The following is a 26,980-nucleotide window of genomic DNA, read 5'->3' on the forward strand; positions in this document are numbered from 1 at the left end:
TTCAAATTTTATTTGCTACATATATTTCAATTTATTTATTTTAAAAGATTTATTTTTGTGTAGAACTGGGGTGTAGATCAAAGATGTAGGGGGGTGGTGAGAGGATTCACCAGAGACAGTGGTGAGCAGAACTGGCAGATTTACTGAAATAGACTGCTAAGGGGAGCAGTGGGCGAGGAAAGGTCTGCTGTGGGTCAGCTCCCTGGCTGGGGATAAAACTCAGGCTATAGCGCAGACAACCCCTAGACCAAAAGGTAGACTCCCAATATTCCAATTTATTTTTCCAGATGAGGGGTCAGCAAACATTTCTGCATAGGGAAGGAATAATTAGCAATTATTTTAGGCTTTACAGTTCTTGTCATAGCTACTCAACTCTGACACTGTAAAGCAAAAGCATCCAGAGATAATCTGTAAGCAACAGGGAGTGACTATTCCAAGAAAACTTTATGAAAGGAACCCTCTTACACTGATGGTGAGAATGTAAATTGGTCCAGCCACTATGGAAAGCTGTGCGGTGGTTCCTCAGAACACTAAAAATGGATTGACCATGATGCCGCAATTTCACTCCAAAGATCTACCCAAAAGACACAAAAACAGTAATTCCAAAAGAAACCTGCAATCCTGTTTACTGCAGCACTATTTACCTTAGCCAAGATATGTAAACAACCCAAATGCCCCAAATGGATCAAAAAGTTGTGGTATATTTATATCATGGAATATTACTCAGTGATCAAAAAAGACAAACTCATGCCATTTGCAGCAATATGCATGGAGCTGGAAGGGATTATACTAGCCAAGATTAGTCAGAAGGAAAAATATAAATACCAGATGGTCTCACTTGTATGTGGAATATAGAGAAAGCAAACAAAACTTCAAGAAAAAGTCAAAAGTAGCAACTGACCATAGAACTAAGGCATACAGCAAAGGCGGGGTTGGGGGTGAGGTGGGGGTGTGCAAAACTGGAGAGGGAGGAATACAAGGGAATATGGTGATGGTGCACAAGTAATATGGTGGCAGGAGAACTATGGGAACTACAACAATATAACGGGAAAAAATTAAATAAAATTTTTTTAAAATTGGGGCTTCCCTGGTGGCACAAGGGGTTAAGTCTCAGCACTATGAAGCAAACCACAGTCACTGCAGCCTGAGTTTGATCCCCAGCCAGGGAGCTACCCACATGGCGCAGCAGACCTCTCCCCTCTCGCCTGCTGCTCCCCTCAGCACAGTATTTCAGTCCAGTCTGCCTGTTCTGTTCCCCACTGTCTCTGGTGAATCCTCTTACTCCCCGACCCCCTGACACCTCTGGCCTACACCCCAGCTCGTGTATGCATAAATAAAAAAATCTTTTAAAAAACTTTTTTTAATTAAAAAAATCAAAAAAGCGGCAGTGAGTCTTAGTTTGCTAACTTCTATTCTAGATGACTTGCAGGCTTTGGAGAAAATTGAAAAGGTAACTGTATGTTAATAATTAGGGGAAAAGATCATTAGAGGAAAGGGTTTTCTTTTTATATCACTAATAAAGTTAATATAAAAAAACTAGCAATGTTTAATATCTGACTTTTCTAAACTAAAAGTCTCAATGTTTAAATTTTAGTATATAAGCCCTTAGTCGAATTATCAGTCTGATGTATCTTAACAATGGAAACAAAATTATATCATTTTGTAAGTAGGATTTTAAATGACAAATATATAATTACTATTTTGAGAACAAGAAAAGACCAGAGAGGCATTTTTTTCAGAAAGCATAACCCAAGAAAAATACAAGATTCAGTCATGAAAAGAGTTTTCCATTTATCATCCCCCCACTTGAAAAATATTCTAAGAAATAAAGTAGTAAACAAAGCTGGTTTTAAAGTAATGACTTTATTAATAAATATACATCCATATGATGATGTAGATACAAATCATGAACACTACTCCATTCCCATACACATAATTGCACACGAGTAGCTCAAGTTCATGGACATAAAAACATACACAGTATCTATTCAGACTTTTTACAGCAGAGGACAGCGTGCTTTAATCAGTTAATTGGTGATTAATTTCTCCATTATTATCTGTGGAAAAGGAAACTGTGAAATTTAAAAAAATCCAAGTGAACTGATTACTATAAATCACATACTTGATTTACTGTTGCATTTTCAAATTATCAAACAATTAAATACATTTTTGTGAGAATACAGATTTATCTCCTTGGGGGAGGAAAGATTTGAAAAAGCAAAGGAAAGATTCAGATACATCCTAGAGTTTAATAGCATATACTTAAATTATAATAAAAGCATGGCATCAAAATATTTTATATCCAGGGTAAAAATGTTTTGAACAACTGTTGTGACTTCTTATATTTCACTATAAAGGGATCACAAAATTTTACCACATATAGAGACAATGACTGACAGAGTAGAAGTTATCGTCACTATCGCCTGAATTGTTTTTTGTTTTTTTTTTAAAGCTTCTTAGATATGAAGGAGAAGTTATTTTTATTAGTTCATCTACTCGTTTTTCTTACACTGGATGGATCACCTTTTGTCTAATAAAAGGATCCAGATAATTTTTTTCCTCCTTAACTCAAACTCAATCCTCATTTCATGAAAATATACATGTAAATTCACACAAACATCAGCTTGGAATGAATATTACTGTTATTACTTTGACAGATGTTCTTTTAAAAAGTAAACTAAAAATATAAAGAATTGTTTACTCTAATTGAACTCTTGATTTTTAAAAAGTCCCCAAATATTAAAAATTAAGCAGACACTACATATTTTCTTCCAATACACTGAGCCAGTATTTTTTTTTAATATCCAATGCAAAACTCCAAAGATAGTATCAAAATCATCCCATACTAAAGATTAGTTATGCAAGGTTATATCTGTCAAAAAGTGAAAATTTCATCTGTATTAGCTCCTTATTTGTTAATATAATAAATAAGGCATGTTATAGTAATTTTTAAAGGAAAAACTAAAGCAAACTTACTTGAATAGCAGATCATTTTCTGACCAACAGTTTTTAATACAGAATAGTGAAACCTATTTTGTGAAGAACAGAATTACACAATATAAAATTAGCAATTTACCTTTCAAGAAACAATCAAACAGTTGAGGAAAAGGCCAGTTTTCCCCAATTATATTAAAGTATAGGCAATTGTTTAACATGCTATTTCAGTGTTTATCATGACAAGAGACAGTGTTACAAAAGATGCACAATGTAGTCTTTAGATTATAGAGAAGTAAAAATATTTTATATTTTAAGATTTAATTCATGTTATCACTTAGATGTCTTTCTCTTCAGCATGGCACCAATAAATTGTTCATAAGGAGAAAAGGAAGTGGAATCAGGAGATGCTCACCAGCATACAAATCTAATATTCCAGGTAACTGCTCCCATGAACAGCAAATTCAGCTTTCTAAAGAATGTTATCCATTCACAAGTGTAGCCATTCACTCCCATTTTTTCCTGGGACATAGCTCCTGATAGTAATAAACACTGTTATGAACATATTTCCTTTAATCATTTTAACAATTTTGTTAACATGTATACAAAACTCATTATACAATAATACACCTGCTTTATCTTCTGACACACAGCACAGCACCACTGAGCAGATGTGCTGGAGGATGGAGAAGGAGGAAGGGCAGTGAGGAAAGGGAAGGGTGTGTAACAACATTAGGACTGAAAATAAACTGAAAGGAAAATGTGGACATACTACAGAATACACCACCAAACCAAAGCCTTGACAATGGTATATATCACCCTACGGTAGAACATTTAAACAAATGTTTTTAGGAATTCAAAAGAGGATTACCAAGCAATCAGCGGATGGTCATCATTTTGAGTACCAGCTAAATGAAAGATACATAATAAAAGTGGATAAATGAACATATGAATAAAGATGTAAGCATCTGTGTGTCAGAAGTTATACTGTTCTCAGTAAACTATTAAATTTTATATTTTAAACTTCTGCAAGAGAAATTCACTTTAGCAATCTAGCTGCCAGAATGTTACAACTGATTTTGTAGTCATCCAACATTGTTCTCTATGGTTTGTGCAACACTAAATTGTTGAGGTCACTGTCATAGATGCCAGGGCACACAGTTCCCACATACAATGTAACACCTCTTACTGTAAAGAGCAGCAAAAAGTCCAGCTCATTGAGTCAGGCATCACTGGAACACCTAAAGGCTTGCTGCTTTTTTCCTGATAAAAAAGGTATGAAACATAACATCTATTTGCAATGAGAGTTTGCATTAATTGAGAGCAAGCCCAAACAACACAATATGTGCCCTTTTAAAATTCCAATTATTTTAAGTTTTTGGGTCCTGCAAATCTACATTATAATCTCAAAGGCATTTAAAATGGCAAATACACACAATGTAACTTTAAAGTTCAGCAGAATTTTTTCTCCAAATTCAGTTTTTAATTTTATTTAGAACAAGCTCAGAATATATAAAATGTTCAGTAACTAAAGATAATACTCAAAAAGAGGAGAAGAGAGACTTCCCTCCTTCTATCCCTACTATACTTATCTACTCAGTACTTTTTTCTTTTCTTTCTTGCTTCTAAAGCAAACAGAGTTAGAAAAAAACTTCTTTTGGAGGAAGTGGTCTCCCTGGAGCCACAATGAGATTTAATTAAACTAACCAACATCTTTTTTATATTTCATGCATAGGTGGATTCCTATATGCTTCTTAATAATCAGATTCTGATAGTCAGAAAACTTTATATTTTGTTTACGTCAGTTTTACATTCTACCACTCAGTGTTTCCTTTGGTAGATATAAACCTGAAACCACAGGTAAGTGCTAATGCAGTGGGACAGTTGTTTAGGAAAAAAACAAAATCATTCTAAATAAGTGAAAAACATTAATGTTTTAAAAAATGATTTAGTAAAACTCAGGAATATGAAAGGCAAAATTGTAGTGACTATAGCTACAGGCAGACCTTAAAATGTTTCTTTTTCTACTATATTAAATATGCTATTCTCAGAACGCATTGTATTTCACCAAAAATGTAATGTGCAGTTTTTATTAAAACGAATTTTTTCTTGTAAATATGAACTGATTGTAGTGTTTGGTATATATGCTCTTATGCAATTAGAAAATATACAACCTATCACTGCTGAAAGGTAAACACTGAAGAATTCTTTCAGGAAAAATGCCTAAATCAATTAATGCCATGTAGGTCAATAAATAAGAAGCTGCTTAAACCTAGAACACTAAAAATAAGATTTTTAATATCTGAAGTCTGTGTAAATGCCAAAGCATACAAATATCTGTGTCCTGTCTCATGAAAATAAATGTTACAAAAACTCACAGCATTACCTTAAGTAATCCTGAATCATTAGTTTGCTTTGTTCCATCAGTTAAAAATACCTTAGACATTATCTTTGTTATATTGTAGACTTACTCCACAAGCTAACAGGTATAATGGTTTCAGTTGGTTAGCACATAAATCATCTACTGAGAATGGCCCAGAAGTAGTAGTGAAATAAGATACAACAACAGTAACTCTAAAGGAAAAGCAAAAATTATTTAGTAGGTGTTACACTGGAACCTATGTACAAACAGAATGCCACTGCTCATGCCCTGAGTGCATCTGGCAGCATCTGGCAGTTTTTGAGCAAAAGTATGAAAAAAATCATATGAGGAAACAAATTTGGAAAGCCCAGGCCATAAATCATGTATGTTAAAATAAAAGAAGCTTTGGGATTATTCACAATCTTCCTTCTAAATCTGGCCCTCCTTTCCAGCTTCATTCACTCATTGGGTGGCTTGACTTCACTGCTGCTTTCCTCTACCCCGTGCACGGCTCTGCTATGCATCATAGGGTAAGGAAAAGCAGCAGTGCCACAGCCATAGCCAAGATCGGCCAGACGGGATAGAGCTTTAATGCTACCTGGAGGTCTCCCCGGGCTGACTTTGTACCCCGCAGCTTTAGTTGTACCCAAAGGTCTGCCTGGACTTGTCTTAAATCCAGCCGCTTTGGTGGTTCCCAGGGGTCTGCCTGTGCTGGTCCGGTATCCTGCTGATTTTGTAGTTCCCGAAGGCCGGCCACGCTTACCAGATCGGTTGAGATTTTTCTTTTTCTTTAGTTCGTCTTTTATCTCTAAGCTTCTGCCACTTGTAGTCTGCAAGTGTGTTTCATTTAATGGGTCTTGCCTCTGACAAGCCATTGGTTTGTGGCTGACTGTGTGGCTGTATTTGCTTTGCTGGGAGGAATATATGTCAAACTGATCAGCTCTCATGGCATCTTCATTGAGGCAGGAAGACTTGCCAGGCCCACAGAAAGCTGGATTACTGCTGGCAACAGGATGCATCATTTTCTACCAAAAATAAAAGGCAAATATGCATAAATACACATAAACAAATGTAAGTCTGTATGCCGGCATTCAGTGGGAAAGCAAAATCTTCCAACAACTATACAGGCTATTTAAATGAGGCTGACGGGCACGGACTACCTATCATTTATAAACAAATTTAGACAGTTCGAAGGAGACTCAAAGATACCGACCACTTTTAAGCAATACACATTAGCAGATTCAAACTGAGAAATGATTTTGACAATTTAATCACAAGTAGGGACAAACTCCATAAAAGGTAACTCAATTATAATACTGATTTAGAAGTCATAATGTTCTGTTTAGAAAATGTAAAGCGTATAAAATATAAACCTGTTATGTTTTGTTGATTCTTTTCTTCTAGATTACTAAACCTCAAAAGAACAACAATAAAGACAAGAACTCTTTTTCCTTCCCCCCCACTTTGTCTAACATTGTTAGAATGTTAGAATAGTATACACAAGGCTGACACTTCCTCATCAATACTGTAATTTATTAAGATGGAATTCCGAGTGTATGCCTTACTTTACACAAGATGGAATCTACTACACAAAGAACACTATGTCTTGTCCCAAGATACTTATTCCCTTCAAACCATTCTATCCAAACAGGAGGAAGTACCAACAAGGGGTAAACAAATGTTTCTATTAGCTAAAATGAGTGAACATTTCTACATACAGCTGAGACTTATATTGCAAAAATATGGAAAATAATTTTAAAATTCCTATTTTGAAGGTATGGTTGTCAAGACAAAGTTGTATGTGCAACAAAGCTCTCTACTGTGATCAGAAATGTGATTTTTATTTATTTATAAAGCATGTATTATAAACTAACACCACAGTAAGACAACCCTAAATTACTGCCTGCGGGGCCTCCCTGGTGGCGCAAGGGGTTAAGCACCAGCACCATGAAGCCATCCACAGCCACTGAGGCACAAGTTTGATCCCTGGCCAGGGAGCTACCCACTTGGTGGAGCAGACCTCTCCTGACTTACCCGCTGCTCCCCTCAGCAGTGTATTTCAGTCACTCTGCCTGATCTGTTCCCTAGTGTCTCTGGTGAATCTTCCCACCCCTGCACCTCTGGCCTGCACTCCTGCTCTTATATGCATAAATAAATAAATCTTTAAAAGGCTAAGAACAAATAATTAATGTGAGTCAAAATCATTATAAATTTATTTCAGGGGCCTCCCTGGTGTCACAAGGGGTTAAGTCTCAGCACTATCAAGCTATCAGCAGCTACTGCAGCATGAGTTTGATCCCCGGCCAGGGAGCTGACCCACATGGAGCAGTAGACCTCTCCTGTCTCTCGCTTATTGCTCCCCTCAGCAGTGTATTTCAGTAATAGTCATTCTGCCTGTTCTGTTCCCCATGGTCTCTGGTGAATCCTCTCACCCCCTGCACCTCTGGCCTATACCCCCATTCTTGGATGCATGAATAAAAATAAATCTTAAAAATTTATTTCAGTTTATAAAGGCAAAAGGAAATATGATCAGTCACAGAATTGAACTGTTGAATTACTAAATATTTGCTGAGAATTAAGACAGAGATGTTGGCCAACTGGCTTAAAGTCTTAACTATGAAGGAAAAACATCTACAGTGAGAAGTTATTTGTTTATGTCAGAAGACTCAAAACGAGAACATAAACAAGACTGAGCAAAACACAAATATTAACAGGAGTAATTCCTCCCTCATTCCCCAAAGGCATAATAAGAACTAGGTAATTTATTACCACTTCACTCACTCAAATTCTAATTTCAGATGACAAATAAGGAGATTTTAAGGAAGTATTCCAAGTGTAACAATATAAGCCAACAGTTACATTTTTGAGTATTTTCTGTGTGTCAGGTAGTATACTGGGCACTTGAGGAACATCACCTCATTTAATCCTCAAGGCAACTCTATGAGGAACATACTATTATTAGCTCTGACAGAAGCAAGGACTTGAAGCAAGTTCCCAGGGCCATACATTAAGAAACAGTGAAGTCAAATATGAATTCAGATAATCTGACCTCAGATTCAACAATTTCAGCAGATACACAACCAAACCATGTTTTCTCAGTAGCAAGCAGGACTATCCTTGGGTCAGTTAATTCTTTGTTGTACAGGATTGTCCCGTGCATTGTAAGATGTTTTGGTAGCATCCCTGGCCTCAATCCACTAAACTCTCTTCTAATAGCTATACACTTACTGGCTCTCAATTTGTAACAACTAAAAATTTCTCCAGACACTGTCAAATACTGCCTAGAGGGCAAAATCCATACCCTACTGACTGAATCAGTCAGTTACACTAAAATGAAAATGTAAGATTCAATTTAAAATATTCTTGGGCCTCCCTGGTGGCGCAAGGGGTTAAGCACAGCACTGTGAAGCTATCCGCAGCCACTGCAGCATGAGTTCAGCCTCTGCAGCAGGAGCTGGAGTTAGATCCCTGGCCAGGGGGCTGAACCCACACGGCTCAGATCTCTCCTGCCTCGCCTGCTGCTCCCCTCAGCAGTGTATTTCAGTCAGTCTGCCTGTTATGTTTCCCACTCTGTCTCTGGTGAACCCTCTTACCTCCTGCACCTCTGGCCTGTACCCCAGTTCTTATATGCATAAATAAATATATCTTGGGCCTCCCCGATGGTGCAGCGGGTTAAGCACAGCACTGTGAAGCTGTCTGCAGCCTCTGCAGCACGGGTTCAATTCCCAGCCGGGCAGGGAGATTCCCACATGGCTGGGCAGACCTCTCCTGCAACACGCGCTGCTCCCCTCAGCAGTGCTTTCGGTCTGTCTGCCTGTTCTGCTCCCCACTCTGTCTCTGGTGAATCCTCTTACCCTCCCCGTGCCTCTGGCCTGTACCCCAGCTATTGTATTTAAAAAAAAAAAAAAAAAAAAAAACTCTAAAAAATAAATGTTAAAAAAAGGAAAAAAAATTATTGTTTGATCTTTTTATTCCCCTCTTAAGCGCCCACCTCTCCAAAGAGCCTTAAAACCTTTCTGCAAAGACAAATAAATTTGTTTTCTAATTTGAAGAAAAGCCAATGTTGGGATTTGTGAAGGAATCTCCCTTTCAAGTTATAAACATACAGAGAAATATACACAGGAATTAGAAATTGCCAGTTTATTACCAATAAAGTTAGATGAGAGACCACACTTAAATACAAAGAGAAACACATTCAGGCCTTGGAGCAAAAAACTAAAAGAAAAAAAGTGACCCCATTTTGAATTTTATTATTCAGGTATCACCCTGCTGGAAAGCTCTAGCAAAGAGGCAGAAAGATGTAAGTTCCCTTCCACAGGTGGTAGTATCAATAAATGGAGAAAATGTTTCCTCCTACAATCTACTTGAACTCTTTAAAGCTCATGCCTTTTAGTTTCCTGTCAGAAACATACCAAAATCTTGCTTCTGGATCTTCCCTTTCTCTTAATATATCACAACATTCATGATCTATTAGCACTCAGGATATACAGTCTCAGCTTACATTACATTAAGCTTTAAATACGTTTTTAAAGGCATCTTTAACGATACCAAGCAACACTGAAAAAAATCCCACACTTAAAAAAAGCAGACCTGAATTCTTTTTTTTTTTTAAGACCTGAATTCTTTTTAAATGCACCCATCTGATTCCTTTCATCCTCTCCAGAAAGTTATGCATTTGATTTGTGTATGCTAATTTACTTCTGACATAGCTTGCCTTTATTGTGGGCCAACTCCATGCAAAATACTAAGCAGTAGGACACAAAACAGAAGTAAAGCTATTTATTCTAATAGGATGTCAACGAGATACTGATTTAAAACATTGCTAAAGGGCAAGTCTTCTATATGTTCTGTATTTTTTTCCCCAGCTACGAACAAGAAATTAGCTCAACATTCTGCTTACTCAATAACTGATTAACAAGCTGGACAAGAAAATTACTATGGTAATTACCCATGTAAATAGCTAACTAAAAAAGGAAAACAGCTAAAACCAATCCTTTTCTACTTTCAGATTTCAACCTCTTAGGATGGTAATCAGCACATTAGATATGCAAGTACATAATCCTCATTATACGTTTATATGCAGTATTTGCATAAATAAGCATTAATCCTACACTTACTAACTCTGACCTCAGGGCTTGCCAGCTAACTGCTTTCTTGAAAGACACTTCCCATATTGTAATAGAGTCCATTCAAAGTATGCCGACGACGTTTCTAAGAGTCAGAAAGACATTTCTAGAAAGTTAGGACTGAATGAAAACCAAGAACTGCAGAGCACAGTGTGTAGACTATCAAAGGTTAATTATCTTTTGAAAACAGTTCAGTGAATACAAGAGAGTCAAATGAATTTTCCATATATTTTAACTATGAGTAAATTCGAATTTTAAAATGCACACTAAAACTTGCCATCACTGAAGTTCTTTTAGTGCGGGTTAACCCTTGAAGTCTGTCCGTGAGCCACTGTTGATGAAATAATTCCTTTCCCTTCTCCTGAAAGCGGCCATCATTACACTACAGCTTAGTCGTCCTATAGTACAGATTATAACTATTTTTAGCACTTCACAAAACATTCATGAAGCTTTCCAAACATGAGAAAAGCTCTCTTTCAACAAACCCAAATTCTGCTCTCTTGCGAAGACCAAAGGTCACATAATTCCCAGGGATTTATTTCAGGCCATACGGCCTGTTATTCTAAAGTAGAATCATATACGATTTTATAATTCTAAATCAAAGTACCTTTGTGACCCACCTCAATAACTCAAAAAGTGTATTCAGCAAAGGCCAAAACAAATAGCAGTAGCTAAGCATCCTGCCCCACCAGGGAAAGTTTTGACACGAGGACAGAACATAAATAACGGCCTCCTTTGTGTTCTCCCTACTCCTTAATTGTGCCCCACGGCGCAGTTTCCCCGGAGCCAGAATCCTTATTTGACACCAGACGTTGAGAAATGTATTACCTGTTGTGCCTAAAAGCGATGGCTGTGTTGGCAGAACAACTTTGCAGAAGACACACACCCACACCCGAGAGAGGCTGGTGTGCTCTACTCTCCAAAACCCAACTCACACGCCGTGCTCCGCGCGCGCGGAGTTGTGCAAGCTGTGCAAGTCCACAGGCCACTCCAGCTACGAGTCCATCTCCCAGCCGCCAGGCTTTAATTCAGAGGGGTGGGGGGAGGAAGGGCTGCCGATTTTGACCTCTCCAAGAAAAGAAAGGGTAACCCCTCCCCCTCGCCGCAGGAGGAATTTCCCCCCAATAATGGCTCGACGCCGAGGGAAGAGCCTGCTCCGTCCGGGGCCCCTCCTCTCGCTCCGGGCGAGGCCAGCGCCCCTCCTCAGGCGTGGGTCGGAGACCTCTTCCCGCCGGCGCGCTAGGCCCGGCTGCTCGCCGCCTCCCAGCCTCGCCCCGCGCGCCGGGCGCCGGGCCTCCGCTCCCGACCCGGCCGCCGAGCCCCGCTCGCCCACCTACCTCAGCCGCTGGTAGCCCGGCCCCTCAGCGCGCCCGGGGGCTGCCCATCGGCTGGAACCTCGCGCTGGCGCTGCTCCCTCCCCGGTCCGCCGCCTCGGCTCCGCGCGGAGGAAAGTACGAGGCGGACGGGCGGGCAGCTAGGGCGGCGGCGGCGGCGAGGGGGACGCTGGCTCCCGGCTGCGGTCGCGGCCACCAGTCAGGGACCTGCCCCGGACGCGGGAGGAAGAGGCCGCCAAGGCTCCGCACGGATGGGGGCGGCGTGCGCGCGCTCGCGAGGACCGCGCGCGCGCACGCACACGCACACGCGCGCACACCTCGCGAGACCCGAGCTCCCGCCGCCGACAGGCACGCGAGATTGGGGACGGAGGCCCCTCCGACCCGGCTGCGCGTGCGCGGCCCGGTCAGGCGCGGGGCGGGGCCTGTGCTGGCGCAGCTCGGGTCTCGCCGCCGCCCGGAGTCTGCAGCGGAGGGCGGGAGCGCTGGAAAGGGGGTGATTTCCGTCCAGGGATTGAGTTTCACCCCAATGCTGCGATGTTGGAGCGGCTACTGATCCCATTTCTCTTCTCATATTATTGTACTAATAAAGTTAGGAAGGAAACCCAAGACAGCGGTCTTGTTGCAGAAATTGCTTTAATCGCTGCTGGAAAAAACGTTTGCTTATGTCTGAACAAGGTGCTGGCCTTGAGTTCAGAGGAGTTAGCCTCTTCCTTTTAGTTATGGGTGGGTAGGGTGAGACCTCTGCCTGCAAACGTAATGAGAATATTCAATAATTATGAAGTTGTCTAGACCCTTGGTTCTAGGAGCTTCTTATGATCATGAAAGTCTCATTTTGTGAGACAGCCTATAATTTTAAGTTTTTACACCCACGACAGCGGAATCGCTACATTCATCATTCCACCATCACAGGATGGGATGGCACCAAAAATAAATTTGTTCATAAACTCGTGGACTTTCATGTAATTGTGAGACTTCTGGTTATCACTTAACCACATGCAGTCACTTAGATTAATTTCGCCAGTTCTTTCTCCTGTGCAGTCAAAGATGTCAGGAAAAAAGAGGATTAAGAATCAGGAAGGCTGCTGAAAGGAAAACACTTTGTTAGGCAGGTGAAGAGGCTAAAAAGGACGGTGCTTGTCCTTTCCCCCAAATACCAAATGAAGGTGGAGCCCTTTCTTACCAGAGTTCCACCAGGAGCACAGTCCTTGGCCAGGTTGCTTGTGCCAGTAGAAGAGGAGCAACAACTTTCCTGGGTGAACACACAGGCCAGGAAGGAAACCCAAGACAAGCCAACCCATCCATTTTCTGGTAGGCAGGGTTTCATAACATGATTCAAAATAGCATTCTAACTAATCACTGTATAAATACTAGAAAATAGGACTCATTGCAGTATACTGTTTATATGTAAAAGGAAAATACCAATATAGATAAGTTAAAATATGTACAAAGATTTGAGGGTATATTAAGTCGGCTTCAAAAAAAAGCTTGTAAACAAGTTACCTCTAAGTTTTCTTTTTTTTACTCAGTGGAATTTGAGAATGCATTGTAGCACTTACTGTGTCATAACTATACCCTATCTGTTACTCTACAAAACTGAAATGGTATTGTACATAAAACGAGGTAAGAGACTAACAAGGTCAACAGGTACTAACAGGTACTAACGAGGTCAAATGATTTGCAAGCACAACAGAGCAGTAGCCAGCGTAACAGAAGTCAGACATTCCTGGATTGGCATGCCTTCCTGCCATTTGCCTCTTATGGGACTTAACTTCGAGCAAGCCATTGCTCTTCGAAAAATTTCCCACATGTGAAATGAAGAGAATGTCATCCCCATAGGGCTGTGAAAATAGTAGGGCCACAGGACAGTCATGATCGTTGATCTGGGGCAGTTTACCTTCTGTAAGGTAGACAAGCACTCATAATCTGAATAGAATGTTAAATGCAATGATCTGGTATTTTCTGGTCATTGTTTCAGGGTGGTCTCTTTACACGGTGCTACCGTACGTACCACACAGGTACAATGTACAACTAGTGCTGAATACATATCTTTTCAAGAGCACAGCCATTTATCATCACTTCACTGGTAACAAGAACATACAAAAAAAAAGGCACAGTATTTGACTTAACTCCCAACATGTCTTTATCAAAAGTGTATACCTTGAAATACAACTGGTATTCAAAATTACAATTTGAAATTAATCCAACATTTTTCATTCATTTTCCAATGGCTTCAGCCTGACCCAAGGGAAGTCAGATCATACAAACCACCAGTTACTGAGATTTTTGAATGATAAATGGTGACTGTATACATGTGCAAGAAAGGCCATAAAAGGAATTTTGCCTAGAGCTAGGAACGGCCTCTAAAGGCTTTTCAATTGAGGCAACAAGTTTACTTAAAAACTTTCACTTGTGAAATCCTTTTCTGGTTCATAAGCATGATGATTGGGTGTTCACGCAGCTGTGTGAGATGTGCCTCCCTTAAACCTTATTACAATGTAAGCACATTACCCTTCTGAAGTGAAAAAAAAAAAATAAAAACTTTCACTTGTGGCCTCCCTGTTGGCACAGCAGTTGAGCGCTGGGCTGCGAAGTTGCCCGCAGCCTCTGCAGCACCAGTTTGATCCCTGGCCAGCGGTGAGGGTCCCACATGGCACGCAGACCTCTCCTGCTGTGCCCGCTGCTCCCCTCAGCTGTGTATTTCATCAGTCTGCTTGTTCTGTTCCCAGCTCTGGCTCTGGTGAATTCTCTCACCCTCCTGCGCTTCTGACTATACCCAGTGCTTGTATAAATAAATAAATAAATCTTAAAAAAAAAGCAAAAACTTTCACCTGAACTGAGATACACATAGGAAAAAATTAATCTCACTTTATAAATTTTATATTGTGTGGACAGCCACTACTATTCACAGCTTATAGCAAGTGAAAGGTACAGCAAATAAGTAAATCCACTCTCTTTCACCTATTGTAATAGTACTAATGTTTACCATGCCAAGTATATACTTTAATATAATCTTATATACTTTAAAATCTTTATATATTTTATCTTACATACTTTAACTCTTTATATAAATGTGCGTAAGTATATTATTTCATCTCATCCTCACAACACTTAGAAATAGATATTATCATGCCCCTATTTTATATATGAAAAACTGAGGTATCCAAATACCGTTCCATATGTGAATTTATTTGTAATTATGTATATAAATCAACACTGTAAAAATATGACATGTCCTGTATCATATGACACACAAAACCTTCATACAAAAAACTTTGAATGAGGGCCTCCCCGGTGGCGCAGCGGTTGAGCGCTGGGTTGCAAAGCTGCCCGCAGCCTCTGCAGCACCGGTTCAATCCCGGCCACCGGAGGAGGGTCCCACATGGCGCGCAGACCTCTCCTGCCACCCACTGCTCCCCTCAGCAGTGTACTTAGGTCCTTCTGCCTGCTCTGCTCCCCGCTCTGGCTCTGGTGAATTCTCTCACCCTCCCACGCTTCTGCCTGTACCCAGTGCATATATAAACAAACAAACAAATAAATGAATGAATGAAAAAAAAAAAAAAAACTTTGAATGAGGTATAAAAGGAAATACAAATAAAAGATCTAGTTTTTTCTTCCTTCTTTTCAAAGGTTGATAGTACATATGCCCCACTTTGGAGACCAATGCTTTAGATGACAGGCAGTCGAAAACTCCAAGAGCAAAACAAAATGAAGATTATCAATAGTTTTCAAACTTCAATGAGTATCACAGACTCATGACCACCCAGACACATGTTTAATAACAACACTAGACAGGAAAAGTTACAGAGAACTTGGGTTCTTTGAAGGTCCCAAGCATTACTCCCCTGCTATCCATGGAACTTTCCAAATCTGAGACTTAAGCCAGAGATTTGGGTCCTGGGCTGGTTTTCAAAAGTCTACAATATACATGTAGAAATCTCAGTTCTAAGGCAAAGAGAGGCAAAAATGGAGAGAAAACACTACCTTCCAGGACCCTTACACTGGTTGGATCCAGGCATCTGAGATTCTCCTAGAGATACAGAAATAAGGCCATGGACACTTTAGCATAAGGACTACCAGAAGCACCTGCTGTTGCAAGCTGCTAAACACCTATCTACTACCAACTGTCAAATTCAAATTAAAAGCTTTTGTGGAGAGCCCAATTTTTAGGACTAAATCCTCACTTTTTTTTAATCCATGATTCATCAAATTATTCATTAAACCATCTCCTGCCATAGCAGAGAGGTGGAATATCAGTATCGTGGTCTTCATTTGATACAATGGGAGCTGAAGGTCCCTTATACTTTTCTGATCTGTGTGCAGTGATGGTCCCATCCCGAGCTATGGTCCCCAGTGCTTGGGTTGTCCAGGTTCTCTTTATTAATCTTCATAGCCATTCAGCAGTGAATTCGCATGAGGGTTATGGAACATGGTTACCATGCCCCCAGGGACAATGCTTGGACCTCATGTAGAGATGGAGGTAGGACGTAAGCTCGGGTCTCTCATGCTTTCGGCGCTGTGACTTCAGGAAGACATTCAGCATGCTCACCCCCCAACCCACAGAGAGCAACAGTGAAAAGTGAGGGCCTTCCACATCGGAGTTAAGGAGGCTTAGCATGGATGCCTCTTGACATGGGTTTCCCAACCTGTAGCAGGGACTGACCCAGCAGTCTAGAAACCCAGCGCCCAGTTACCCTGCTATTTTTGATCTGGATTCTAAGCTCTTTGATTTCACATTTTCCTCTCAGACAGATTAATGCAAAATTAGAATTTCCTTTCAAGGGCTTCAGTTAAAAATCATGAACTTCTATGAGCTGATGCCATATTTTGAAGAGTAGCTAAGAAAACCAGTGAAATGTAAAGTCTTACCAATCCTGTGATTTAACAGTATGCACTTAGATACAAAAACATACTAATTCAGCCATAGGGACTATAGAAGTGAGACTGGTATTGTGGGAATTCTTCAAAGGGTATGTTTGTTTACACTTTTTCTTCACATTTCCACTTGGACTCCTGCCTGAGGAAAATTATAAGTTGTTATAGGAAAGAAAAAAGAACCTTCAAACTCATAATGGGTAACACATCAGGGAATCTCTACCTCCAGCTCCAGAAAGCTGGCCTAAGAGCAGAGCATATCTTTCATTAAGTGGTGTGCAAAAAGATGTTGTTCTTCAAGTTAATAGCCACACTCCAGTGAGATTTTATTGTTTTTGTTTTTTTTTTGATGGCTACAAAACCTAAATGGGATGAAAGGTTAAGCCATTCCCTCTATACCACCACATACATTTACTACTTTTTACTCTTTATATACACATACTTTAAAAGATTAACTATTCATGCAAGAAACAGGAGGTTTATAAGAAAAAATGTCAGTAGGTTCTAATTCTTATACTAAACTATGTACCACAACGAAGAACTGGTAGCTCCATACTCAGATCAAAGAGGAAGAGCATTTTTAGGGACCACATGGGACTAGTCACTCAGAACTCTGGCCTGCTAAGCTACAAGAACTCAGCATCCATTATCTACAACATACCACGTCCTTCTTTCCCCAGCTCCTATATAACTTAAGCCCCATGTTAACCTGTCACCAAAGGACCTGAGCTGATGGTTTTACAAAGCAAAGCAAGGCACCACAGGGAAAGGGCTCAGACACAGCCGAGTTACAATTTGTGATTCTTAAGATGTGAATGTCTCATTTAGAAACAGATCCCCACAGCTGACATCACAGGACTTATGAATCTGAGATATCAAGAGCTTCTCAAATAAAAACTTTGTATGTACAGGGTATGGATAAAAAGACAATTGGCCATCATAGATGCCCTGTGACTACCAGCTGAACACTATGAGTATACCAATAAGGCTGGTAAGACATGAAACAAATCAAATGATAAATTCTCTATAAGAAGTTGGGGGAATTAGCTATTGTCCTTTCATTCCATACTTCCATTTCACATGACCAAGTGTCACTAGTTAAATGCTGACTGGCACAAGGACATATTATTTCACCTACAGAGCCTTTTTATCTTAAACTAAAAAGAAACACCATCAAAGACTGAGAGGCTTTTTCAAGAGATTTTTGGGTACAACTGTGCATTACGGGTATTGAGTGACTAGATTTTTAAAATAAAGATATAGAGAGTGTAATACACTTCTCTCAAGTCTCTGTATTTAAGCTAGAAAAACAGCAGAAAACATTTCAGCAAAGATAATTTTAAGAAAATGCAGGTTGAATTAACTTTATTTTATAAGGAAATTAGAAAACATGAGCAAATATTAATAATGCATTAAAAAACAAATCTGTACATCGTTCAAATCTTAAAAATCAGACTCAGTGTGACACTAAAAAAAGTACTAACAGAACAAATCCTTTCATTGTAGACCAAAAGACCATCAGTAGCTCATTATAACTAGATATACAAACATAAAGATAGTAATGATAAAATGATGTCAAACTCTGAATCTCAAAGTGATTTAGCAGTGAAGGGAGCACCAATTGTGACCAATGTGGGACTGCCACATTCTATCAAGGGAAACAAACTATCACTGGGTTAAAAGGGGGGGGGACAAATAAATACAGTGGAGGCGATGGGGGAAGGAGCCCAAGATACCTGCAATTTTAAACTGAAACTTTTTTGTTTGTTTGTTTGTTTTATACTGTTATATGTGTTCTGTCTGTTTTCTTCCTGTATGAAAGAATGAGAGGGATCCAAAAATATTCCCCAGTTACATCTCAGCTTTTCGGTAAGGGTAACTTTATGTTGAAGAAATAACGAAGGTGATTCCTGATCACTTTTAAGTCATTTAGTGGACTATTAAAGCAACTCAACAGCTATAGATGCTTTTTCTTTTCTTTTTAAAGAACTCTAAGTCAAGAATATTCAAAGGACCTTCTATGTCTCTTAATTTAAGACACTATCTATTTCATTCCTGAACATTTCCTTTTTTTTCAACAAGCAATGACAATATTAAGTTCTAATATACCAGGAGTCTTGAAAAAGATACATAGTGATCCCATTACAACAGTAGAAATAATTTCAGGAAATAAACCTGAGGGCTCAAAAAAATAACTTACAACTGCTCGTGAACTACATTTCATTCACATATGATTGGTCTAAGTCTAAAACTTGGGTGTCATTATGAAAAATTTTAAGAAAGAAAATTCACAAGTTACTCAATTATTCTGAAGAAAAAGCAGAATTAGTACGCTGCTTGTATATACCATATGTACAGATGTAGAAACACTTTCAAGAGGGAAAAGGAATTGTATTACTATTTACAGACTAAAAATCACTTTCTTTTAAGCAAGATTAAAAAGTTAGTAGGTAGGCATAGGGCAGAGGTTACAAGGGAAACCTAAAAGTAGCAATACTAAAACATTTTGCAGTGTAAAGAAACACAAAAACCTCTTATACTACAAATCTTTAATTTTACAAAACCAAAAAGCAGCCCATCTGTTCCCCATTTACAACAATAAAAATTGAAACAAAAACTCCCAACTCTTTTTGTAAAAATTCGGTTATAACATTCTTAAATCCAGTTCATACTGTTCACTGAGTCCCGTAAGATTTAAGTTTGGGGTAGGGGGGGACGGACACAAAATTAGAAAGAGAATTTTACCTTTTGAGGAGGCGATCACAATTTCATTGCAAGAGGATAAGGAGAATAGACCTTTAGCGACTTGTGTACTTTATTACCATTACCGTCAACAGGAAGTCCAAAATTTCCATTTTTTTTAAACTGCTCAGATAGTTAAAATATTGATATTTAAATTTTACATTAAAGTATATACTATGAAAACAGGCCTGCTTTAAATATAGATTAATAATTCTGGGGCTACTTACTGAAAGATTTCTTTAGCAAATACTGGTTTCTTGTATTTAAAAAATCAGCAAGACAGAATTTAAAATATCTTCATTTACAATACACTGTAAACTGCAGACAACTGCCACGTGTATCACAGACCAGCACAGATAAAAAGCTTTTTCCAGATGTTTTATAGGACCTTGTATCTTCCTTTGTTTGTGGGTTGATAGGAATTTTGCTGTAATAAAAAATAAAAAAGCACATCATCAGAAAAAGAAGGAAAAAAAAAGCAATAACTGCTAAGGTATTTTCCTATACAAACTTATAAAACTATGGGATATTTAAATTTTAAATGTTATTATTATTTTCAGGAAGAAATGTCCAACAATCATTTCTGTATGTCCACCCGACTACTCCTTGACACCCATTTTGAAACAACTTAATGGTGGTGACACTGAAAAGTACAATTTTTTCCTCTATCACTTTTTTTTTTAAAGATTTATTTATTTATTTATTTATACAAGCACTGGGTACAGTCAGAAGCGTGGGAGGGTGAGAGAATTCACCAGAGCCAGAGTGGGGAGCAGAACAGGCAGAAGGACCGAAGTACACTGCTGAGGGGAGCAGCGGGCGGCAGGAGAGGTCTGCGCGCCATGTGGGACCCTCCTCCGGTGGCCAGGGAGAAGCCATGGATCGAACCGGTGCAGCAGAGGCTGCGGGCAGCTTCGCAACCCAGCGCTCAACCGCTGCCCACCAGGGAGACCCTCTATCACTTCTTGGTGAGAGTTTGTTGTTTTTTTTTTTTTTTTTTTTTTTTTTTTAGATAGATTTATTTATTTATTTATGTATTTGTAGAAGAACTGGGGTGTAGTGCAGAGGTGTGGGGGTGTGAGGATTCACCAGAGAAAGATTGGGGAGCAGAACAGGCGAGTTGACTAAAATACACTGCTGAGGGGAGCAGCAGGTGAGATAGGAGAGGTCTGCTGAGCCATGTGCATCAGCTCCCTGGCTGGGGATCGATTTCATGCTGCAATCACTGCCAATAGCTCGAGAGCACTGAGACTTTAACCCCTGTACCACCAGGGAGGCCCTGAAACACTTAGTTTTAAGCACTATATTTAAAGGCTGTTTTTCCTTCTCCCCTCTTATTTTGTCTGTCGTTTATTCTTTAAACTATTTATCTCCCCAAAATGTTCTGTAAGGGGAATTTTAGAAAGGTCCACAAACATATTCTTAGAGAAAGGATACTGTCTTTGCAAAGGCCCTCATCCCTACACATTGTAGGAAGAATTTACAAATTCCATCTGACACTGAAGACACAGTGATGTGTCTGACTCCTTTGGGAAGGTCTATAAAATGGGGCTTTCTACAAAATCACATTAATTCCTTGCCCAGATTTAAAAAGATGGCAACACCTGTACTGGAAAAAATTTAGAGAAAATGGAATTTTCATACATTGCTAGAGGGGATAAATTGTATGACCTCTGGAAAAATGCATTATTCATAAAAACCAAAAACTTAACCCCAAAGTTCAACATATCAATTAACTGGTATATTCACATAAATACTACAGTCACTAAAAATGGACTACTGCTCCATACAACAACATAGACTGATTTCCTCAAATGTTGTGACAGATACTAGATATATGGAGTTTAAATAGGCAAAATTAGTCTACCATGTTAAAAATCAGAGTATTGTTACATTTGGAGAAAATAAATAATGACAGGAAGGGAATAAGGAGTGGTTTCTGGGATGCGGGTAATACTCTGTATTTCTTGATCTAGATGGTGAGCACATCATTATGTTTTGTGAAAACTCATTAAGCAGGATGTTTATGATCTGTGTGTTTTTCTGTATATATATATATTATAGTTCAATAAAACATTTATTAAAACAAATAAATCCTTGAGGTTTTCACTTACCAACCGGATCAGCTCTTCTTTTATGAGCCTGGTGATTTCTGCTTTTGCTTTCTGCACAGCCAGTTCATTGGCACCTGGAGAATGTGTTGAAAACATTATTCCTATATCACAGTCCTATTATTATTATTATTATTTCTATTACTACATGTTTATCTCTGTCATTGAGTTCAAGTAGGAAAAACCACAGGTGACTTTCAGGAACACAGTACTGACTAACAAGATAGCCTTTCAATATTGGTGAAATATCAATCACATTATATAAAAGCTGTTTATTATTCTGTTTACTCTCAGAGCTTCAAATGTAACTACCAAGGAAACATGAAGTAGAATATTAAGAATTCTTGATATGCTGGATTAAAAGGAAGGAAGAAAAGATCATTAGCAGTTTTTCCAAAAGAGAGTAAGAAACAATTAAAGAGAAATATTTACTGGACATTAGTTAGATCCTTGAAGTTAACAAATGTTCCAGAAAAGTCATCTGAGCAAAATCTTAAACATAAAGAGAACACTAGCCAAGTTGAGGGAGGAAAGATGACATGGTGAGTATTTTGCAAATGGAATCACAAGTGCAATGGTACAGATTACGAATGGCATGCATAATTACTTAAGAGTAAGAGAAATGGGGCATCCCTGGTGGTGCAGGCAGCTGGGCGGAGAGCTGTAAAGTTGTCTGCAGTCTCTGCAGTGCGGGTTCGATGCTGGCCAGCTGGGGAGATACCCACAAGGCATGGCAGACCTCTCCTGTCTCGCCTGCTGTCACCCTCAGCAGTGTATTTCAGTCAGTCTGCCTGTTCTGTGTCCCACTCTGTCTCTGGTGAATCCTCTCACCCTCCCACACATCTGGCCTATACCCCGGTTCTTGTATGCATGAATAAATAAATCTTAAAAAAAAAAAAAAAAAGAGTAAGAGAAGTACAGCATGCTTGAGGGTGTGTGTAAGAGAGAAAGAGAAAGAGAGAAAGCGAGAGAGAGAAAGAGAAAGGACACAGCCAGGTGGATGAGGCATGCTGGAAACATTTATCCATATAGTTATTATATTCAAGAAACATTAAAAGAACCCACCATGTAAGATACACAGTGAAAGTCCTTACACAAAAAACTCAATTCATACTCTTTATGATTTTGTAGATTATTAGAAAACAAACTTGTAAAGATATTACAGTAAGATGTACAAGAAGGAAGTAGCAGTCTATCAGACTAACTTTCATTTTTTTTTTTTTTTAAATAGAGGCATGTTTATTTATTTATTTGTTTGTTTGTTTGTTTGTTTTGTTTATACATGCACTGGGTACAGTCAGAAGCGCGGGAGGGTGAGAGAATTCACCAGAGCCAGAGCGGGGAGCAGAGCAGGCAGAAGGACCGAAGTACACTGCTGAGGGGAGCAGCGGGCGGCAGGAGAGGTCTGCGCGCCATGTGGGACCCTCCTCTGGTGGCCAGGGAGCAGCCGGGGATCGAACCGGCCACGCAGAGGCCGCGGGCAGCTTCGCAACCCAGCGCTCAACCGCTGCGCCACCGGGGAGGCCCCAGACTAACTTTCAAATATTACTTTTTCTAAGTAGTTTTCCCAGACTTTTCCAGGAAGAGTTGTGTTTTCCCTCAATGAGTGCACAGAACTGTGTTCCTCCCACTATGTAAATACATTTTTGGGTAGCAGGTAAGAAAGTCAGAAGAAGGAAGACACTGAATCCAAGAGGAAGACCAGATATTATCAGCAGTAGTGGTGGTGAAATTCAATTCTGAGATTGCTGTAAGTTGAAGTGCTCATAGGATGTCCGTTGAAAATAGCACTGAAGTCAATAGATACCTGGACCAGAAGTTCCGAAAGAGAGGCCCATTAAGGGTAGGCAGGGAGGGATCTGAAGTCAGAGGACATGCCAGGGGGCAGATAAATCTGGACAGACAGCACAGTACACACTGATAAAAGGAAAAAAAGCGAGACCAAAGTAGTCTAAAGATTAAAAACTAAGAATATAATGTCAAAGAACAAAGGGACACCTGGCATTGCAATGTAAAGAAGTACATTTTATCATTTTATGTAAGAAAACCAAATGAGGAAAACAATTCGTAAGAAACGGGAAAATTTTTCCCCTTATTAGATGTGAATCACTTTTTCGACTCCTGAGAAAGAAGAAATGGCTTAACAACCAGAAGGAAAGAGACATGAGTATAGCTATGAAATCACAGAAACATATCTAATCCATGTCATACAACCCCACTACCTATCAACCACAACATTTCAAAGCTGTTTGGGGAAGATGGATGCAGAAAGGATAGAAGGGTAAATGAAGTGAAGACAAGGGTAGACTCAAGACTCAAGTCAGGCTGAAATGTTACAATCATAATAAAAATATACTTGGCAGGAGTTGGTATAAAGTTTGTCATTGCTATACGTGATATTTTAATTTTAAAAAGGATAATGACACTGTCACCTAGATCTAAGTGGAAGAGTAATTTTCCTACTTTGTTCAGGGCTTGGCCATTTGGGCCAGTTTAAAATTTTGACTTATATAGCTTCTATGGGTAATAGGTTACACATGTTTATAAGCTGCCATGAAAAAGAGGCATTTCCTTTCATTGCTCCTAAAACAACTCTGGCTGCTTTTAAGGGATTCTCCACTAGTAAAAGAGAGGGTCACAAAACAGGCTGTATAAATTATACAGGCTGGCTAGGCACGTAAGTCCTTCCTGTTCTCCTTCCCGCTACCTGGTGGGAGGCCTGGCGCTGCTGAGCCACACAGAGCCTCCAAGGAGCCAGGCGGTGGGGTCCCTCCAATTACAGAACTAGAAACAGATGATGCTAGGCTCCTTCCAACACCTGTTTTCATCCTATTAGTGTTTCGTAGACTTGGTTGGAGCTTCAAAAACTAAAAGACCTCTTAAAAATCTAATCATCTATGAAAATTCTCAAAGCTTTAAATGATCTTAATGACCAATGTCCTGCACCATTATGTCCCTAGAATTCTCAAGATTCATTTTTGACAAGGCTATCTTTTTATTAGGGGAAAAAAGCTTGTTTGGATTATAAAAATTAGATGTTATTTCCTAAGTACTAGTTGACAATGAAGAGATGTGACCCAAACCATTCACGATGGATGGAAAAGTCAGCAGAAGCTGTGGGCCTGCACACCATGGCTAGCTTATTGCACTTCCTGTGGTAGTACAGGAAATGTGTTCTGGTAAAGCTATATTTAAAAGGAACCTTGATACTGTACATTATTCATTCTATACTACTAAACATGCATAGTAACCTTTAATAAATTATACAGAGGATCTTTTTTCAAAGCAAACAAATATGTCTCTGATTTACCTTCACTAAGGTAAGCAAAATTGGTTTGCTTACCAATTGAACATGATACTCAAGTTGAGGATAAAAACTTGACTTCACATCTACCTAAGGTTTTATTATCAGAGTCTACTGGATGTCACTGTGTCTCCCTCCTGCATGGCCTATAAACACGGTAGTAAAGGAGATGTGCACAGTCCCAAGTGCTGAAAGATGTCACTATAAGTTTCTCTTCTTGAAGATCTGTGTGCCAACATCCCCCACCCTGCTATGCAATGAGAAACAGCGTCACACAACTGAGAAACACAGTGACTCACTGGCAGACCAAAAATCTGCCAAGAAACACAACGGGTGCCACTTGAAAACCTGATTTGAAATGGGTAAGTGTCTCAAAGTCAGTCACTAAGCAAAAAATGGATTCATGCAAGGTCTAGACCCACATATTTTATACACCATTTCAAACTGTATATAGGAATCTCAATGTGTAATAATGGCAGAGTAGCACTAGCACAGGAGGAAAAAAAGACTGTATTTAAGTTCTACCTTAACACTAGTAATTTCTAAAAGTCAATAGTGAGAGTTTTATCAGCAAAACTGGCACAGTAGGGAACTTCAAAAGTCTGTCCCATGGGGGACTCCCTGGTGGTGCAAGAGGTTAAGGACTGCGCTATGAAGCAATCTGAAGCCTCTGCAGCACAATTTCGATCCCCAGCAAGCCACGGAGCAACCCACATTGCGCAGCAGACTTCTCCTGTGGTACCCGCTGCTCCCCTCAGCAGTGTATTTCACTCAGTCTGCCTGTTCTGTCCCCCACTCTGTCGCTGGTGAATCTTCTTAGCCCCCACATCTCTGGCCTGTACCCCAGCTCTTGTATGCATAAATAAATAAATCTTAAAAAAAAAAAAGTATGTCCCTCCACAAAAGCAGCCAATAAACATGCAAAAACTACTAAAATCATATCAGAACTCTGGAAACTAAAATTTACAGAAATGAGGCAAACACTTAAGAAAAAAAAATCAGCTGGTTCTGGTAATGGAACTTTTCTGTCTTTTAACTTACTCTAACCCAATCAAGCATTTTTGGCCAGGAAGTAATTTCTACGCTGGGGTGGATGGGCTGCACACTGCACATGTGTTTCTCTTCTTGTACTCTTTATACTAAGAAGACCCACAAAAACAATATGAGCTGACCAATTAAAGGGAAAGTGACTAAACAGGCATTGCACTAATTTACTTGGTCCCATTTGTGAAATTTGCTTTGTTTTGCCCAGGAAAGAATCAAACCCTAAAAACAATTCCTAATATATAATCAGATCATTTTCAGTTTATAGTTATTGCAGAAAGGAACTTATCCAAAACTATAAAGTCTTCACAAAAATCAAAGGAATGCCAAAATATAACAAGAAAAAAATAACTAGCAAGAAATCTTATTTACAATATACTTTCAATGAATCTAAGTATCTTCTAATCTTTCAGAAACAAATTTTAGATTTCAGCTATCCAATATAGCAGCCACCAGCCATGTGGCTATATGAATTCAAATTAATAAAAGTTAAATAAAAATTTAAATTTCTGAGTCACACTGGTCACATTTCAAGCGTGCCATAGTGAACATTCAGAGTTCTTTTGGACAGTGCTGCTTTACCAATATCAAATGGATATAAGTCATGAGGACAGGAAGTTAAATCCTGGGGCTTAACCAGATACATTGTTCAGAAAATTTATCAAGTGTCTGCTTGTACCAGTCACTGGGAATATAGTAGATAACAAAGTCACTGCATTCACAGATCTTTAGCAGAGGAGACATAAGACATGAAAACATCATTTCTAAGTGGTGAGGATGGTGAAGAAATTTAAAGCAGCTAAAAAGTTGGAGACTGGCGAAGGTATAGTTAGATGTGACATGTATGACTCAAAGTACTAGACTGGTGTCTGAGATGACAGTCCCTCTGCGGCATCTATGCTATTTAACCACTAGGTGTGCATGCACTGGACCCCTCCACGGCTCCAACAACAATGTTCAACAACTACTTAGTTGACTAACTAAATGGATCTGGCTGATTTATACTTTACAAGTCTATTTCAAAAATGTTCAGATAAAATATAAATGAAGGGAGGCAGGCTGTGCGCTACCCTTCAGTGTAATAACATATTAGAGAAAAGTCAAAATGGAAATTGTCTTTCGAATTCATTCATGAATGTATAAAATAAGAT

The 26,980-nt window shown here is 39.3% G+C and overlaps 2 protein-coding genes and 1 non-coding gene across 6 annotated transcripts in view; 1 reads left to right on the forward strand and 2 right to left on the reverse strand.

The window, feature by feature from the left end:
- Positions 1-1,803: 1,803 nt before the first annotated feature.
- On the reverse strand, positions 1,804-11,948 carry CUNH5orf24 (chromosome unknown C5orf24 homolog). Of its 2 annotated transcripts, none has more exons than XM_037509286.2 (2): positions 11,251-11,561; positions 1,804-6,321 (listed from the first exon to the last, which is right to left on the reverse strand). In XM_037509286.2, the coding sequence occupies exon 2, from the start codon at positions 6,316-6,318 to the stop codon at positions 5,755-5,757; it is 564 nt and encodes a 187-aa protein (XP_037365183.1). In that variant the 5' UTR covers positions 6,319-6,321; positions 11,251-11,561; the 3' UTR covers positions 1,804-5,754. The 2 variants fall into 2 exon arrangements, with proteins under 2 accessions (XP_037365183.1, XP_037365181.1); XM_037509284.2 differs by lacking the exon at positions 11,251-11,561 and adding an exon at positions 11,760-11,948 and having other exon boundaries at positions 1,815-6,321.
- A 2,222-nt stretch (positions 11,949-14,170) lies between these two features.
- On the forward strand, positions 14,171-14,274 carry LOC119243875 (small nucleolar RNA U13). Its single transcript, XR_005124874.1, has one exon. It is a non-coding gene; the product is annotated as a small nucleolar RNA U13 (small nucleolar RNA).
- Positions 14,275-19,171: 4,897 nt separating this feature from the next.
- Positions 19,172-26,980, reverse strand: part of DDX46 (DEAD-box helicase 46) — a 50,050-nt gene continuing 42,241 nt past the window's right edge. For all 3 annotated transcript variants that reach the window (XM_054694382.1, XM_037509288.2, XM_037509287.2), the window contains exons 22-23: positions 21,485-21,558; positions 19,172-19,797 (exon numbers count right to left, since the gene is read on the reverse strand). In XM_054694382.1, the coding sequence (XP_054550357.1) occupies positions 19,750-19,797; positions 21,485-21,558 (122 nt within the window). In that variant the 3' untranslated portion in view covers positions 19,172-19,749. The remainder of the gene's footprint in view (positions 19,798-21,484; positions 21,559-26,980) is intronic.

This window comes from Talpa occidentalis, unplaced genomic scaffold (genome assembly GCF_014898055.3).
Source record: "Talpa occidentalis isolate TD23 unplaced genomic scaffold, MPIMG_talOcc4v2.1 talOcc4.13, whole genome shotgun sequence".
NCBI lineage: Eukaryota > Metazoa > Chordata > Mammalia > Eulipotyphla > Talpidae > Talpa > Talpa occidentalis.

Bases quoted from the DNA above. Each gene is read 5' to 3' on its own strand.
- CUNH5orf24 (XM_037509286.2), bottom strand. From the start codon at position 6,318: ATGATGCATCCTGTTGCCAGCAGTAATCCAGCTTTCTGTGGGCCTGGC.